Consider the following 16,552-nt stretch of genomic DNA (forward strand, 5'->3'; position numbering starts at 1 on the left):
ATTTGGCACTTTGGACCTGAAATTACTTTCAGCCAGGATTTAAGAAAAACACTTATGAAACTGCTTACCTCTTCTAAAAAAATTTTAATAAGCTTAGAGAAAGATGTTTTCCAAATTACCAGTTTTTTAAAACGAATGTACTTCTTTATCATTTTGTGATTCTGTTGGACAACTGGGGTGTTTTACATTCTACTGGACAACTAGGGTGTTTCACACGGATCTCTTAATCTTTAGAAATTCTGGCTTAGAGTCCTAGACTCGGAGTGTACACCTTTGAGCTACTCTTGGTATTTCCTAGGGTCCATCAGAAACTGAAGGCTGATAGCCAGAAGGTGATATAAGCTAAGTGACACTTCAAAAATTTTCATTTTTGGTTAGAATCGTAAGAACTCAGTTTAGAAATTCTGGTATCTCACACTGATTATTAAGGTCTTTAATTTTCAAAATGAAACAAAATTTTATATGAGAAATCCAATTTATCAAATGAATTATTTCAAAAGGGGCTTATCGACAAGTGATAAAATAGATTGAAGCCCCTCATCTAGACTCACAGAATTAAGAACTGAAAGAAAGAAAAGGCAAAAACATTATCTGTGGCTTTAAAGACAAAGAACAGAATGAGCAAACATTTCATCCAAGATTTCTGGATGATTTCTATGACGATTCCGCTGGGTACCAGCTGCCTCTGAACACAGATCTGCCTGATGGAGTCATAGGCACACTCCTTGAAAACCACAGAACACTCAAAATGACAATCATCAGGACGGAAATACCTAGAAGAAAACAAACCAAGGCCAATTACAGCATCTTGGATTTGAATGACTACATGGTCATGTGAGAAACTGTCAATCCAATCAAAAAAAAAAAAACTCCACAAAACGATTTCTACGTATTTACTTGTAAATCTAAAGGCAGACTGACTAAGTGCCCTAGCGTCAGGCATCAGCAATGAAGACTTGGTATAAATGAATTAAAAAGTTTATTAGCCATAGAAAAAAAATTGATTCTTTAATTCTCATTAAGTTCCCTGTAAAACAGTAAGCTTGAAGAAAATTTCTTCTTCATGAACAGAAAATCACTATGTTTTTGGTCCAAAATATGTTGGGATTTTTTCCTTTCTTCTTCAGATGACAGACAGATGGATGTAGCCGAATCTATGAACGAGTGTACTTGCCCCAAATGTGCAACATAAATACAGAAGCGATGAACAGAAGACTCATCACCAATACTGGAACAGGGCCCCTGGAAATAAGAAAAGAAGGCATGCTTAGTTTCAGCAGTAATACATTATAATATCTGTAATATTAAAGACGGCCCAGAGGAAAAGGGAGCGGAAAGCACCCAAGATCCAGCGAAGAATATAATTTAGATCATTTAAAAATATTCCAAAAATTATTACTGTGGATATTTTGAGGGTATGGTGACAGCATTGTGGTTATTTAGAAAAGAGGAATCCTGATCTTTTAATAAAACATACTAAAATATATACAGATAAAAGGATCTGTCTCAGAGACACTAGTCTCTCTGATTTTGTGCATTTGATATTTTTCCATAATTAAAAGTAATTTAACAATTTTCGCAAACTCTTTAAGTGCAAATGAGCCAATTATCAAACTATTATTTCAAATTAATAAAGACAACCTTCATTGTCTAAGTATAATAAACTAGGCATTCAAAGATGAATATCACATTGTAAGTTATGAAGTATTTTTAAATATATGATCCCATATGATCAACAAACTCAAGACACAGGCGAAACAAATATTCATCTCTTTTCATAAGGAAGAAAAACTGAGGCTCAGAGAGATTACTTGCCTCAGAAAACAGAGCCAGAATGGAAAGGAGGGATCTGAACTCAGCTTTTCTGATTCCATACATCACTCATTTTACTGCTTTAAAAAGGTTCCCATATTTAAGGAACAAACATTCTAGGCAACATAAAAAGTTTGACTTTTATTAGTTTACCATAAAGAAAGGAAGTCTCAACAGATTTTACTCATCAGCCCTTCCCTAAATCAAATGTTTTTCAGGTTAAGAATTAGTACATGGGTTTCTTAAAGATAGAACTCCTTGGTTTTATGCAAGCTGTGAATGTTGACTTCAGTCAAAGGTTAAGGGCCTCGCCTTTTTGACTCTTCTTGTCAACACCAGTTTTGGAGAATTCAAGATGTCACTTCACCTCCCAGATATAGCTGGTGGTGGACAAAGACCCCAGGAATCTTTATAATGAAGGCAGCAGAATAACCCAGCGGAGCAGCAGGCTAACGTCAATCCACTAGTGGACAATAATCAATGCACAGGGATCCAAGTCCTTGGTACACCATGTTGTTCTTCCAAAATTTGTACAATTATGAGAGTAAGCAATTTTAAAAGTCCATAGGAAGACATCACCATCACCATGCGCTGGATCACACTCCCTCACTATGAAGCGCCATTACAGTAACATCAGCCAGAGAGCGTGAAGCTGAGAGGGCGGCGCTCACAGTCCGGGCGCTGGAGTCAGGAGACCAGCTCTGGCCCTCACAAGCTGCGACTGTGGCCCTGTGACTCACCTTCTCCAAGCCTCGGTTTCCTCATCTGTAAAGTGGGGATAGTCACAGCATCTCTCTCATAGGGTTGCTGAGCTATTAAATACATTCATACACCAGTCAGGCTGCTAGTAAGCTCCCAGGAAATGCCATCATTATCAACCTGAAAAAATTCCTAACTCCCAGGAAGAGCCAACAAGCTCCAAGATGTGGATCTGTGTCCTTTCACCACAAACCTCTCTCTGTGGGATGACAACACTGCGGTTTATGACACTTCAAAGGATTGGCTTCTGTCGCTCCCCGGGAGGACTCACAGCAGCGGCAAGCCCCACTGCACAAGAGCCCAAAGCAAGCATCAGTCAGACTGACCCATGTAAGGACAGTTGTTTTACCTCCTCGAGAAGGGTTAAAATGTTATACCAAGGATACCCTGAAGAGCAACGGGTTTCAAACTCTCTCTCTGAAATGCTCAGAAAAATTACCTCTAGCAAGGACCAGAATTCACATACCCCCAACCTCGAGAAATTACTTCCTTAAAATACATTCTCACAAGTCTTCATCGTAACAGAAAAAAAAAAAAATTCGATAAATAAAACCAAATCTCAAGAATTCTAGGGAAGTCTTCCTAAATTAAATTTGTGATCCAGGTCAAGCTACTGGTCCAGTTAAATAAACTAACCCAAATAAAGCTGATTTTTGTCTTCTGTGTTGCCAAACAGATGGCATGGAATTTAATAGTCACAAGAGCTGCTTCCATCTCTGGCTGGCTGCTGGTTTCTGACAAGTAGCTTTGCCTCCCTGAACCTGAGGTGCTATGTATACAAATGGGAGTTGCTGTCATTATTCCAATTCCTCATCCGCTGAATTTAGTCAGGAAACAGCTTCTCTGATGATTCAGATGGTAAAGAATCTGCCCACGATGTGCGAGATTGGGCACAGGTTCGATTCCTGGGTCGGGAAGATCCCCAGGTGAAGGGAATGGCAACCTACTCCACCCAGTGTTCTTGCCTGGAGAATCCCATGAACAGAGGAGCCTGGCAGGTTATAGTCCATGGGGTTGCGAAGAGTCAGACACGACTGAGCTACTAACAGAGAGAGAGAGCGGGGCCCAGGAGTCCACCCGGTCAGACACCTGCGGGGTCAGGTCCGCCACAAGGTACCAGAAAGGGAAGTGAGCAAGGCGTGGGGAGCAGTCCCAGGCATAAGAACTTGGAAAGTGACAGGGGTCCAATCACCACCCACCAAAGGCAAGGAGGCCTAAGAACTTTTCAGCACAACCTAATGCAGAAACTCCCATTAGGCTGTAATAATATCAGCTTATGCCTCCAGGAGAGCTTTGAAAAATCACCCAGCTCCTATTCAGATGGTTAGTCCTATTTCTCAGTGTGGGACAAGAACAGCAAATGAAGAGCAATTTCATCTAATTAAGCCATTTTCCCTCCAGTTCTCCCTGTTCCCATCATTTACTCTGACAGAGCTACATGAAGGTGTCCCCCTGCTCTCACTCAATTCGTGAACGGATGTCATTCTGAGCCCTAAAGTAACTGGCCGGTACATGAACAAACCAAACCCAGCCCGCCTGGCGCAAAGAAAGCAGCTGCGTATCATCACCCTCATCAGAGCAAACCCCACTGGGGGCAGAGACACAGCGCCGCCGAAAGGCTCTGCGATGCCGGACAGAAGCACGGTCTGCTCCCAAGACTTACACCTTGAGCCCTGGGGAATCCTCGGTGTAGAATCGCCACATCCCCCCGGTGCCCGCCGAGGTCGTGCGGCCTGCGCTCCTCGTTCCACAACTGGCGTTCTTCCTGTGAGAGAAAAAAGTACGTTACGGACGGCCTTTTCCTGGAAACCCTGATCGGAACATTATGGCATACGCTACCATTATATTTTTAAAGAACCAAAAAATTAACTTTTTCTTTGCTAATACCTTCCGAAGTTTTGCTTTGACTCCACTGATCATGATAACCATTAAGAATTTGAGTGCCTGCCATAGGCTGATGCATATAATAACCCAGAAAACTATTAAGATTTAAAAATGACTGCTTTAAAATCTTTTCAAATTACTGTATTTTCTACAAGAGACCAAAAAAAAAAGTTGTAATCCAGGTCTCAAAACAGAGCACACATTTGTTGAAAATTTATTTTGTAGTCTGTTTTTGTTATTTTGATATACTGATCACAGATCTCAGACAGAGGCAGGATGTGAAAAACGCAGGAAATACCCAACCAGAGCTCGTCCCCCCCAAGGGGACCAGGCTTGTGAAGTGAGCCGTGGGGGGCGGGCAGCCTCAGCACACAGAAGCGTGGACAGCACCAACGCCACCGGCTGGAAGGGACCAGGGACTCCCGCCCGCCCGGGGCGCTGGAAACCCTCCCCAGCTGCTCCTCCTCCAGTTCCACTTCCATCCCCACTCCAGAGTGAGAGTGGGACCCCTTGAAAAGAGGGAGTAAGTGTGAGAGAGGTCACAAGAAACCTTCTTCAGCCCATTTATCACCAACTTCTAAGTTCTAGGGAAAGCAAGAGGAAGGGGAGAGATAGAAAGCCCTGTTTTATCACTGCCCCCACCGTTAACCGAATCCTCAAAATCCTGTTCCAGTTATCTGTGGGCTGCTGGCTCTGGACTTTTGAGAAGACGGGCATACAGGGAGAGACCAAAAGTGAACACCCTACCCCCACCATCTCTTCCCACTGTCCTCCGAACTCCGATCCTGCTCCCACCTCGCCCTACCATGGACCTCACCCCACACTCTGAATGCAGGAAGCACTTGGGAGCCGGCCCTGCGGCGCCAAGTGAAGGATGGAGTCACGGCTCCAGCGCGGGTTCTGGCAAAAAGAGCTGCGTTCATGTTAGAAATCTAACAACAGTGATGTAGGCGCACTGTGCTCAAAAGACTGTATTTCAGACACGTCAATCATGGGCCATGTGGTCAGCTGCGAAGTTCTAACTCCATTTGTATGACTGTTTCTACGGGAAAACTGATTGTAAATATAATTACACAGGGATTTACAGACTAATTCATACCCAGAAGATCTTTCACATACAGATACACATCATCTACTCGGTGGAGTAAGCACCTGAAATCTGAACAAGATGAGAAACCCAATGTGGACCTGACAAGTCTTCCACTGAGCCAAGACTAGGACCCGTGTACTTTCTACGGCTCCCACTTCCCCCCGATTCCAGTTCCTGTCTTCAGCATCTCAAGGAGCCCCCCACCCCCTCATGGAATCAGTCTAGCCTCTTTGAAGATTTCTTACATCTGCTGGCACACAGGACACTTTAATTTTAAACTAAACTTCTTTGGGGTCTACTTTACCCTTTCTTTCTGGCCACTGTGTCACTGGCTCCTCTATACCCTAACACAATGGTTTCCGTCACCAGCGTTTAACACACTCTGTTCTAACTTGGTGGTCTTCTGGCTGTTCCGGGGCATCATCTCCTCCCTCGTCTCTTTTAGGTTTCAAGTCACGTGTCACCTACTCTGAACACCCTATCCCTTCCCACTCTCTATTCTACACCCAACTTTTCTTCTTGCCCCGACTGCCTGAAATTATCTATGTGCCTTGGCTATGATCTCTTACATTGGAATGTAAGGTTCAAAGGTCAAACCCTACCTAGCTTCTCCACAGATGCAGCCTCATGACAGGAACAGAGCCTGGCATGCACCCTCAAGTATCCATGTGATCACTTCCTTAATACCCCTGGCCAGTCCATCACCTTACTATCCCTGACTCCCAATAATCCTGAATACCGTAGCTTCTACAGCTTCACAGTTTGTAATGCATTATTGTTCCTCTTCATCCTAGCAACTTCCTTTTATATGGTAACAACAGAGACAGGACTCTAACCCTGTCCTGACCTTAAATCCCAGAGTTTCTTCTCCAAGGTACTACCTCTATTACCTCATTGAACATGGAGACCAACTGCAAATCTGGGAGCTATCTAATGCATAGCACTATTACTAACTATTAGCTTCAACTTTTTCTTACAAACTCACAAAAAGGGAACAGACTTATAGACAGCCAATATCTATTATATCACACTCATGAAGTAACACTTAAAAGAGTACCAAAATTCTAGCAGGGAACTCTGTAGGGTCTCTCAATACAACCATGGTCTGTCTAGTTACACTGGCACCAGCCACACGGAATTCTAAAAGATGACACCAACACCCACAACTTCATAGGCGACATACGTCCTCCAATGTTTATTTCTCCATTTCACTTGTGCAGCAGTTATTTCATTTTTGTTAAGTAAATAATTTTGTTGTATTTAATAAGTACATGATTTCTTTTTTTTTTGCCCTATGAAAGTTCTCAGATGGCCCAACTTCCCTGCCACAATACTACTAATTCTCATTAACTAGACCCATTCCCCAAGGAACTGTACCTACCGTACATGTTTTCCATTCCAGTACCAAGACTCTCTGAAACCCAGGGTGGAAACAAGACAGCACCCCAGGACCGAATAACCCACAGCACAGCTGGTCCGTCCCTGCCTGGCCGTGAACATCTTGATGACGGGGCACAATGAGTCAGGATCATCTTAGCACTTCTGACAGTTCCACTAAAGTTTTTTTTTTTTTTTTTGCTCTAAGATGAAATCTGTCTCAGGTGAGTTCATATCATCAGTTTTAGATTTACTGTAGTCAATAAGGAAAGCCTCATCCCTCGTCACCTCCTTGAGGACAGTTTTCATGTATCTGTTCAAGTTCTTTTCCTCTCTAGATAACAACCCCCCTTCCAAAAAAAAAAAAAAAATCCCAAGACTACAGGGTGGTGTGAATCCTTCCTTCACTCATCTGTTGTTTTATGGTAAGACAGAGACAACAGGCAGTTTCTATCAAAGTCTAAGGAAGGAGATAAATATGGAAACACAAATGCTGTTAGAAGGGCATGAACAAAATGCTTGGGAGTAAAACAGAAGACTAGCAGCTACTGTTGCCTTTGGAGCTAGGAAGGCCTCTAGTGGAAATAACCTCTGAGCCTGGTCTTCAAGATATACAGAAACTTGGAGGGGGGATGGGAATGGATGTACAGTGAGTTCAGAAACAGTAATAACTCACTGTTGCTAGATCATAAAGAAAGAAGAGAATCAGTTAGACTGGAGGGAAAAAAAGCACCACAAAGAGTCTTGGTAACCTTCTCCCCGGCCCCTGCAGTGTTTAAGCAACAAGAAACTAACACTGAAGCTAATCAACAGTGTGACAGAATCAGAGAGGAGGACACTTCAGAGTGCAAATTACCTGGAGAGGAGACGAGTTAGGCGGAAAATTTCTCTAGATGAGAGAAACTGAGGGCTAAACTGAGGCAGCAGAAAACGGAGAAGCAAAGAACTGACGAGAAGGTTTTAGTGTGCAATATAAATGTATTGAATAAAGACTGAGCATTAAAAAAAATCCAAGATGATGCTGAAGTTCTGGTTTTGGGCGAAAAGTACCATAAGGACGCAGGGAGACATAATTAGGGGCGGGAGCTGAGGTGAAAGGAGGCTGAACTGCGCGCTGAACGAGTCTGTTTGACTGGGTGTGTATGGGACTTCCAGATAGAAACGTGCCAGGCTCAGGTCTAAAGATACCAGTTTAAGGGCGTCAGTTTTCTCAATGCTGTGACCTTACTCCAGTTTAACTCTCCTTTTTCAAGAGTGATCCTCAAAACTGAGCAAAGAAAATGTTGTCTCTCTCTCGAGACATTAAAGACCAAAAACTTTTTTACCCGCATGGCCACATTACAAGAAGCTCGTTTTGCCCTGATAGATCTTAACATTCCGGGGTCTCCTTCTCAAGACCAACGAATTCTTGGGCCCCATCCCTAGGAGCCCGCAGCCGAGAAGTTCGCAAAGATCCTCACCTCTGCCGGACCGTGGAGCCCGCCGCCCGGGCCGCCACCGCTTTGCTGGGAGAGCGCCCCGAGGAGCCCACGTTAGTGCCGCTGGGGGTCGGGCCAGGCTGCAGGGAAGAGAAGGAGAGGCTGGTGAGCGCGGCCGGACAGCCCCCAGGTTCCGGGCCCTGACGGCCGAGGCCGGGACACGCACGGGGGCGCTGGGGAAGGCGAGGAAACGGCGGGAGGCAGGAACCGGGGCGCCCGGGAGGAAGCGGGACAAGGAGGGAGGCTGGGGCCACATACCATGTTGAAGACAGGAGGGCGGCCGGGAGCTGGAGTGAACTGCGGAGGAGCGGCAGAGCTTCGCAGCCAGAGAGCTAACCCAGGTCCCGCCCCGAAACCTGCTGGCGGGGCCCTCGCTGAGTCCAGGGACGCCTGGGCTGTCCCGCGATATGCCCGCAGCAGTTCTGCTCCGAGAGGGTTGATGAGCGGCCGTATGGGAATTGCAGGCCTCCTGTATTTTCCCCGTGGGCCACAACGTCCTTCCTAGAACCAGGTCTCTGCCAATGGGAAGATCTAGCCATGGTCAGGCGAGACGTTTCCTCCGGCAGTTACTAGACACCCACAGATTGGCGCTGATGTGGCCTAACCGACGCACGCGCCGCGAGGGCCGGCTGGGAAGCCGGACCAGGGAGCCTGCGCGGAAGCCCTTCGCAGGGCTGGTGGCGCGGGCGTGGCTTCCGGGCCATGGCGGAGAAGCCGGGCCAAGATGCCGACTCGGCTCCTAAGCCGACCGTGTTGTTCCTGCACCCAGACCTGGGCGTGGGCGGCGCCGAGCGCCTGGTGCTGGACGCCGCGCTGGCGCTGCAGGCGCGCGGGTGTCGCGTGAAGATCTGGACGGCGCACTACGACCCGGGCCACTGCTTCGCGGAGAGCCGCGAGCTGCCGGTGCGCTGCGCCGGGGACTGGCTGCCTCGCAGCCTGGGCTGGGGCGGCCGCGGCGCCGCCGTCTGCGCCTACGTGCGCATGATCTTCCTGGCTCTCTACGTGCTGTTCCTGGGCGATGAGGAGTTCGACGTGGTCGTGTGCGACCAGGTGAGGCGGCCACGCCCGACCCTCGCGGTTCCCGCTGACTCACACCTGCCAGGTGCCCCCCGCCCCCCTGGACCCCTGCTGACCTCTCTCGGTCGGTGGTTCGGAAAGGTGGGAACTGATCCGGAGAGGTTAGCGTGGGAGTGACGCCATGGAGCTCGAACTGGAGTGTGGACACGCTGAAGTGGCAGGTTACTTGGCCCCACCCTCTGGAGTTTTCATCCTGGGCCCCTGAGGTGTGCCCCCGAAATGTGCATTTTCACTGGATCATCGGGTGATTGTGAAGCATATGGGCCTTGGTGCTCGCTCTAAGAAACGCAAATGTTAGAAACCAGCCTTCAGTCAAGTTTTACCTCTCAGTAACTTGTACGTCTTTCCTGTTGGCGTTATTCCCGCTGACCCACCTCCAGGCTACGCACACCCTGTTATAACTTTCGCTGTCAAAAGCCACTCTGTTCCTCAGTAGTGTGATGTGTTTAAACAGCCTAAGCTCAACATGTCATGTCCCTGTTAAAACTTTATTAGCCTTTGGAGAAAAGTCCAAGCCCTTTACCTGGATCTGGACTCTAGCTATTCTAGACCCTTTTTATGTCTCCCCCCCAAAAAAAATTTTTTTTTATTTTAAAAAGTAACATTTACTCAGGACTGAAAATTCAAATACCATGAAAGACTAATGTAAAAACCCCACCCTGGTTCCACTCCCTAAAGACAGACACTGTTAACAGTTTCCGTATGCATTCAGAAATTGTGGCTGTACTAGCATGTGATGTCTGTTTATAGAGGCATCTTTTTGTTTATAATTAGGATTATGACACACCCTACTCTTGGTCAGCTTACTCTTTTTCACCAAGAAGTTTTGCTTAGGCCATCCTTACACATCAATATTACAGATTCACTTCATTCTTCATAATGACTGGAAAATTTGCTTTTGTTTGACCGTATCATACTTTATACATTTTTCTGCTAAAGGACAGTAGCAACGTGACCAGTTTTTTGTGTGTGAATAAATCAGTTTTGGCTTTTTTGTGTGTTTTTTTGGCCTCACTGCACAACATGTAGGATCTAGTTCCCTGACGAGGGGTGGAACCCACACCCCCTGCATTGAAAGAGCAATGTCTTGACCACTGGACCACCGAGAAGTCCCAGTTCAGGGTTGTAGTAAACATAATAAACATCCTTATATCTTTATTTTTTTGTATTTCTGCAGGCATTGTCTTTGAAATTCATAGAAATAAAACTGGTAGGTCGAGAGGTTGTGTGTCTTAGATGACAGTAGCTTGCCAAATGTGCCTTCCCGAGAGGCTGTGTCATTCCGGCCTCCCGCGGTGATAGAGCCTCTTACTCTGCTCTCCCCCACACTGGCTGTTGTAAACTACTTTAATCTTTGCCAGACTGACAGGTAGAAACGGCCCCATGTCTGTGTCTGTGTTAATTGTTACTTCTGGGTCACTCTTGTCATCCTGGCTTATGTGCAGGTTACTTCCTTTTGAGAAACATGGGCATTTGCCAAGCAATCCACATCCATAAAGCTAGTCAGTAAGCATCGGGCAGCTGAGACTGTAGTGGATAAACAGCTTGGCCAGCCTGGATTCTAGTTCCATATCTGCTGCTTTCTAAGTAGCTTTGGATAAATCTCTCAATATCCATAAAGCTCACCTTTTTCAGGTGTTAAGTGAGCTAGAGATTAAGTGACTTGTAAAGATGACTCAACAGGAAGGAAAGTCTCTTGTGACGATTATGGTTAACATTTCAGTAAGTACTGAGCACGTAGTCGGAGAAGGCAATGGCAACTCACTCCAGTACTCTTGCCTGGAAAATCCCATGGACGGAGGAGCCTGGTGGGCTGCAGTCCATGGGGTCGCGAAGAGTCGGACACGACTGAGCGACTTCACTTTCACTTTTCACTTTCATGCATTGGAGAAGGAAATGGCAACCCACTCCAGTGTTCTTGCCTGGAGAATCCCAGGGGCGGCGGAGCCTGGTGGGCTGCCGTCTATGGGGTCGCACAGAGTCGGACACGACTGAAGCGACTTAGCAGCAGCAGCAGCAGCAGCAGAGCACAGAGTGTGTGCTAAATTCCTACAGGTTTTACATAACACCAGTGCACTTAATAATGACAAAAACGATATATAGTTTTTAAACTATGATTGTCACCGCCTTACAGAAGAAGGCCCACAGAGAGGTAAGTTACAGCTAGCTAGCAGAGCTGAAATTCAGGCCCTGGCGATCTTGATTCCACTCTAAACTACACTAAACTATCGTTCATTCATTCAGTTCCTTAGGAGGAGGTAGATTCTGGAGTGACTCCAGTGTGGTAGCCACTAGCCCTGGATGACTATTAAACACTTGAAATGTGGCCAGTCTGAACTGAGATGTATTTTAAGAGTAAAATACACTCCTGATTTTAAATATTTAATGTGAAAAAAAGAATAGAAGACCTCATTAACTTCTTAACTATTGATTATGTTTGAAGTGATAATATTTTAGGATACATTAAAATTAACCTTTAAAAAGTTGTTGCGTAGTTACTAGACTTTTTTATCCCCATTGGACAGTGTTGTTCTAGAGGAAACCACTGGACTTGCAACTTTAAATATTTAGCATGTGTCCAGAAAATGTCTCGCAGCCTTCTGCACACCAGGCGTTGTCCCAGGTGAGAGGCTGGGGGAACGCGAAGCAAAAGCGGACGTTGCCTACAAGGGGCTGATGAACCAGGCGGCAGGGCCGGCATCTGTTCGTTTGGTTTGGCTGAAGTTTAGTTGGCCGGTCACTTCATCTCCTGATTTTTGCTTTGGCTAGGTGTCCGCCTGCATCCCCGTGTTCAAGCTGGCCAGACGGCGTAAGAAGATCCTGTTTTACTGTCACTTCCCAGATCTGCTTCTCACCAGGAGAGACTCTTTTATTAAACGCCTATACAGGGCCCCGATTGACTGGATAGAGGAGTATACCACGGGCATGGCAGACTGCATCTTGGTCAACAGCCGATTCACAGCTGCCATTTTCAAGGAAACGTTCAAGTCCCTGTCTCACATAGACCCTGCCGTCCTCTACCCATCTCTGAATGTCGTCAGCTTTGATTCTGCTATTCCTGAAAAGCTTGATGACATCGTCCCCCAGGGGAAAAAATTCATATTCCTCTCCATCAACAGATATGAAAGGAAGAAAAATCTGACTTTGGCCCTAGAAGCCCTTGTAAAGCTGCGTGGAAGATTGACGTCCCAAGACTGGGACGGAGTTCATCTGATCATTGCCGGTGGTTATGATGAGAGAGTCCCGGAGAACGTACAGCACTACCAGGAATTGAAGAAAATGGCCCAGCAGTCTGACCTGGGTCAGTGTGTGACCTTCCTACGGTCTTGCTCCGACGAACAGAAAATCTCACTCCTCCGAGGCTGCACGTGTGTGCTTTACACACCGAGCAATGAGCACTTTGGCATCGTTCCTTTGGAGGCCATGTACATGCAGTGCCCAGTCATCGCTGTTAATTCAGGCGGGCCCTTGGAGTCCATCGTCCACAGTGTCACAGGATTTCTGTGTGACCCTGACCCAGAGCACTTCTCAGAAGCAATAGAAAAGTTCATCCATGAACCTTCCTTAAAAGCCACAATGGGACTAGCTGGGAGAAACAGGGTGAAAGAGACGTTTTCCCCTGAGGCATTTACCGAACAGCTTTACCAGTATGTCACCAAACTGCTGGTATAATCGTGTTTTTTTTTAAGTCTTTATGCTGTATTCATTAATATCACATTTGAAGGTGATACACCCAGTTTTGAAACCAAAGAAAAAAACCTAGTGTCTAGTACAGAAGAAAAGTTTTTTAAATATACTTGAATCTGAGTCACTTTCCTCTACCCCATACCTCCCAGACTACTTTTTCAGAAAAACAATATCTTTTATGCTATAATAATTCTGAGTATTACCAATGTGGTACAGTTCCTTGTTCAGCAGAATATTTTAATTACATGTTCTCTAGATTACTGTTAGTCTACTTACAAACTTTGAGTCATACTGTGCCTTATTTGGTTTTAATACTTAAAGTGTATCATCAAGGTTGATTAATTTGGCTTCATGAGAAGACAATTACTGTAGTTCCCAGAATCAGTCCCCCTCAGTGTTCAGTGACCTCTGTGAGGAAATTTTTGTTAGTCATACCTTTGCCTGGATCCATAGCAAGAATGCGCTGTGTTTTTTGTCTTTTTACAAAGATGATTTGTGTTTTGCACACAGATACGATATTAAAAGATATTTATCATGGGAAGAGAAAAAAATACTAGATTTCAGCCTCCGTGATCTATTGTGTTGTATTAGGAATGTAGACAGCCAAGCCTTAAGTCAGAAACTAGAGTAACTGGATACTGGAATGAATGGCTGTTGTCACGCATGTGGTATATATTTTGTTTAGGGCAGTGCAGCAGACCTGGGTTTGATCCCTGGGTCAGGAAGATCCCCTGGAGAAGGAAATGGCAAACCACTCCAGTATCCTGGCCTGGAAAATCCCATGGACCGAGGCGCCTGGGGGCGCTGCAGTCCGTGGGGTCACAAAGAGTTGGGCACGACTGAGCGAGTAACAGACTTTTGTTTCCTGGTGTCATCTGAGTCGTCAGCTTCATTAATATTTGTATTTTATTAAGTAGGCACCTACTGAATGTAAGGCAGTAGTGTTTTTTTATCCTTCAAGGCCTAGCTCAGATGCCACTGCTGGGAAGCTTTCCTTGACGCTCCACCCAACTCCCGAACTGGAAGCAGCCTTCCCCGTCCACCTTTTCTGACGCTCTCATAGCACTCAGCAGTCTTAAAGATGGTTATTTACCCGCTGGTCTGAGTGCATGGGGCTCCCATGATGGACGGCTCAGTGGCAGAGACTCTGCCTGCCCGTGCAGGTGATGCAGCCTCGACCCCTGGGTTGGGAAGTTCCCCTGGAGGAGGAAATGGCAACCCACTCCAGTATTCCTGCCTGGGAAATCCCATGGACAGAGGAGCCCGTGGGCTGCTGTCCATGAGGTTGCAAGAGCCAGATACCACGCCACCACCTAAGTACAAATAAACAAAGCAGCTTTCAGTGTATCTTTAAAGCAAAATTCATTTTTAAAAAATAATAAAGATCACTGGCCAAAGGCTCCACATTAATCAACTCTAAGAGCAAAGACCTGAGAGCCTAAGGAACCGATGTGACTTTAGGCAAATTGCTTGATCTCTGGCTCAGCTTCTTCGTCTGTAAATGGAGTAACTATTGTACTTTCCTCATAGGGTTGTGATGAGTTATCATATATATGTAAAGTACTTAAAATAGTAGTTGGCACACAGTATGGGCTATGTAAATGCTACCTATTTTTGCACTTTGGGGATATCAAAAATTACTACAGAAGTTCCACCTGGGTTCTGCTACACCACTGTACTGTTCTTTGAGGTTCTTCAGAGGATGGAGTTTCAGGTTGTGATTTGTCATGTCTGTCTATATGCCAGAAGTGTTTTAATGAAATGACTGTACCAGCAAGAAGTTCTCTAAAACGAGTGTCAGGCTTATTGAGTCTTGTGGAATGAGAAGTTCAGTTGAGTTCTGTTCGGTGTTGTGAAAGCTTGCCATCCGGTAAAGTAGATCATTCCATCTTGTGTGGTTGGTACATGTGTTTCTCAGGGAAGAGCAGCCTTTCCAGAAAGACCTGATGACTCTGTCCACTGGATTTAGGAAAGATAGACTCCGTCATGCTCTGAGACATAACTGATGCTCACCGATTCCAGGCACTAAAACTTTTGCCTATTTGGCCATTTTTATGCAGATCCTTCCAAAGTGGACTACATGAGTCTGTGGGTCTTAAGTTTAACTTCCCTTCATTGTCTTAAGCCGCAGCAGGTGACAGTAAGACCACAGATCTGGGAAGGATGTAGAGCCCAGCCTGAGCTCCCAGCCTCTGGCATATTAACTCCTGCCTCCTGGACCTAGGATGGAGCTTTGCCCATAGGAGTAGTACTCACAGCTTCCAGAACTAAGCTGAAATTAAGGAGCAGAGAAGCACGGAAGACTGGAGTAAACTGCCAGGATGTTAACATTAGTCATTCTAACACTTACTTGTGGCCCGTCTCAGACAGCTCCTTTAATCCTGACAGTTCTGTGAGGTTTCGGTGCTCTCCCCTTTAGAGAGAAGTATGGTTAAGCAGTTGCTTGTGTCACACAGCCTGGAGAGACGGGCAGCATCTCAAGGCTTTCTGATTGCTCAGTCCGCCCACTCTACCTTCCTCAGCGCACCTCCGCCCTGCCCCAGCCCGCGTGCGTTTATCCGGTCAGGAGTCCTCTACCCTGCTGCAGGCACGGCCCTTCACTCCGCAGGTTTAGGAAGGCTTTGTCGCTCATCTTCCCTTTTCAGAGGTGGATATGATTGTCCGTCATTTTATACACGAGGAAGCTCGGAGAGATGAAAGACTTGCTGAAAGGCACAATTGAAAAGTGAGTAGACCGGGACTCGACCCCGATTACCTGATCCATCCACGATGGCACTGTACCAGAATCTCTCAGCCAACTCCCCTTTGACAAGCATGAATATCATATCACCTTTAATACTTTGTGAAATTCAGAATAAGTACAGAATTCTTTGACTCACAGCAAAGCTGGGGGACAGGATACTCTGTCTTCAGACTGATGCTCTGAACCTAAGAGAGGTCCTGGTGTCCCACGCACACCCCGTTGCCAGCCCCATGAGGAACCCTGCTCAGTAGCCCTCACGGACTGACACTGGGTCATTCAAAGTCCTAGTGGAGTTATCAGGGTCATTTGCTTTCCCAAAGCAGAAATCCAGGCTGGTGTAGCTCAGAAGATTTGGGGTCTTTTGGTTTTGTTTTTATTTATTTGCTTGTGTCAGGCCTTAGTTGCATCATGCGGGATGGTTCCTGCAAGGGCACAGACTCCCTAGTTGTGGACTCCAGAGCACCGGCTTCAGGAGTTACCACAGGGACTTAGCAGCCCCACAGCATGTGGGCTCTTAGTTCCCCAGCCAGGGATGGAAGCCACATCCTGGGCATTGCAATCCTGCGTAGATTCTCAGCCACTGAACCACCAGCGAGGTCACTCAGAGGGTTTTAAGAGTTGGGTGTTTGAAAGAATCCATGCCAG

At 46.1% G+C, this 16,552-nt stretch overlaps 2 protein-coding genes across 2 annotated transcripts; one reads left to right on the top strand and one right to left on the bottom strand.

Annotated features, from left to right (window-relative positions):
• Positions 1-962: 962 nt before the first annotated feature.
• Positions 963-8,966, bottom strand: SEC61B (SEC61 translocon subunit beta). Its single transcript, XM_043487113.1, has 4 exons — positions 8,659-8,966; positions 8,383-8,480; positions 4,235-4,336; positions 963-1,242 (listed from the first exon to the last, which is right to left on the bottom strand). The coding sequence occupies exons 1-4, from the start codon at positions 8,659-8,661 to the stop codon at positions 1,155-1,157; spliced, it is 291 nt and encodes a 96-aa protein (XP_043343048.1). The 5' UTR covers positions 8,662-8,966; the 3' UTR covers positions 963-1,154.
• An 87-nt stretch (positions 8,967-9,053) lies between these two features.
• Positions 9,054-13,722, top strand: ALG2 (ALG2 alpha-1,3/1,6-mannosyltransferase). Its single transcript, XM_043487112.1, has 2 exons — positions 9,054-9,450; positions 12,247-13,722. The coding sequence occupies exons 1-2, from the start codon at positions 9,103-9,105 to the stop codon at positions 13,147-13,149; spliced, it is 1,251 nt and encodes a 416-aa protein (XP_043343047.1). The 5' UTR covers positions 9,054-9,102; the 3' UTR covers positions 13,150-13,722.
• The last annotated feature ends 2,830 nt before the right edge of the window (positions 13,723-16,552 follow it).

This window comes from Cervus canadensis, chromosome 14, assembly GCF_019320065.1.
Source record: "Cervus canadensis isolate Bull #8, Minnesota chromosome 14, ASM1932006v1, whole genome shotgun sequence".
NCBI lineage: Eukaryota > Metazoa > Chordata > Mammalia > Artiodactyla > Cervidae > Cervus > Cervus canadensis.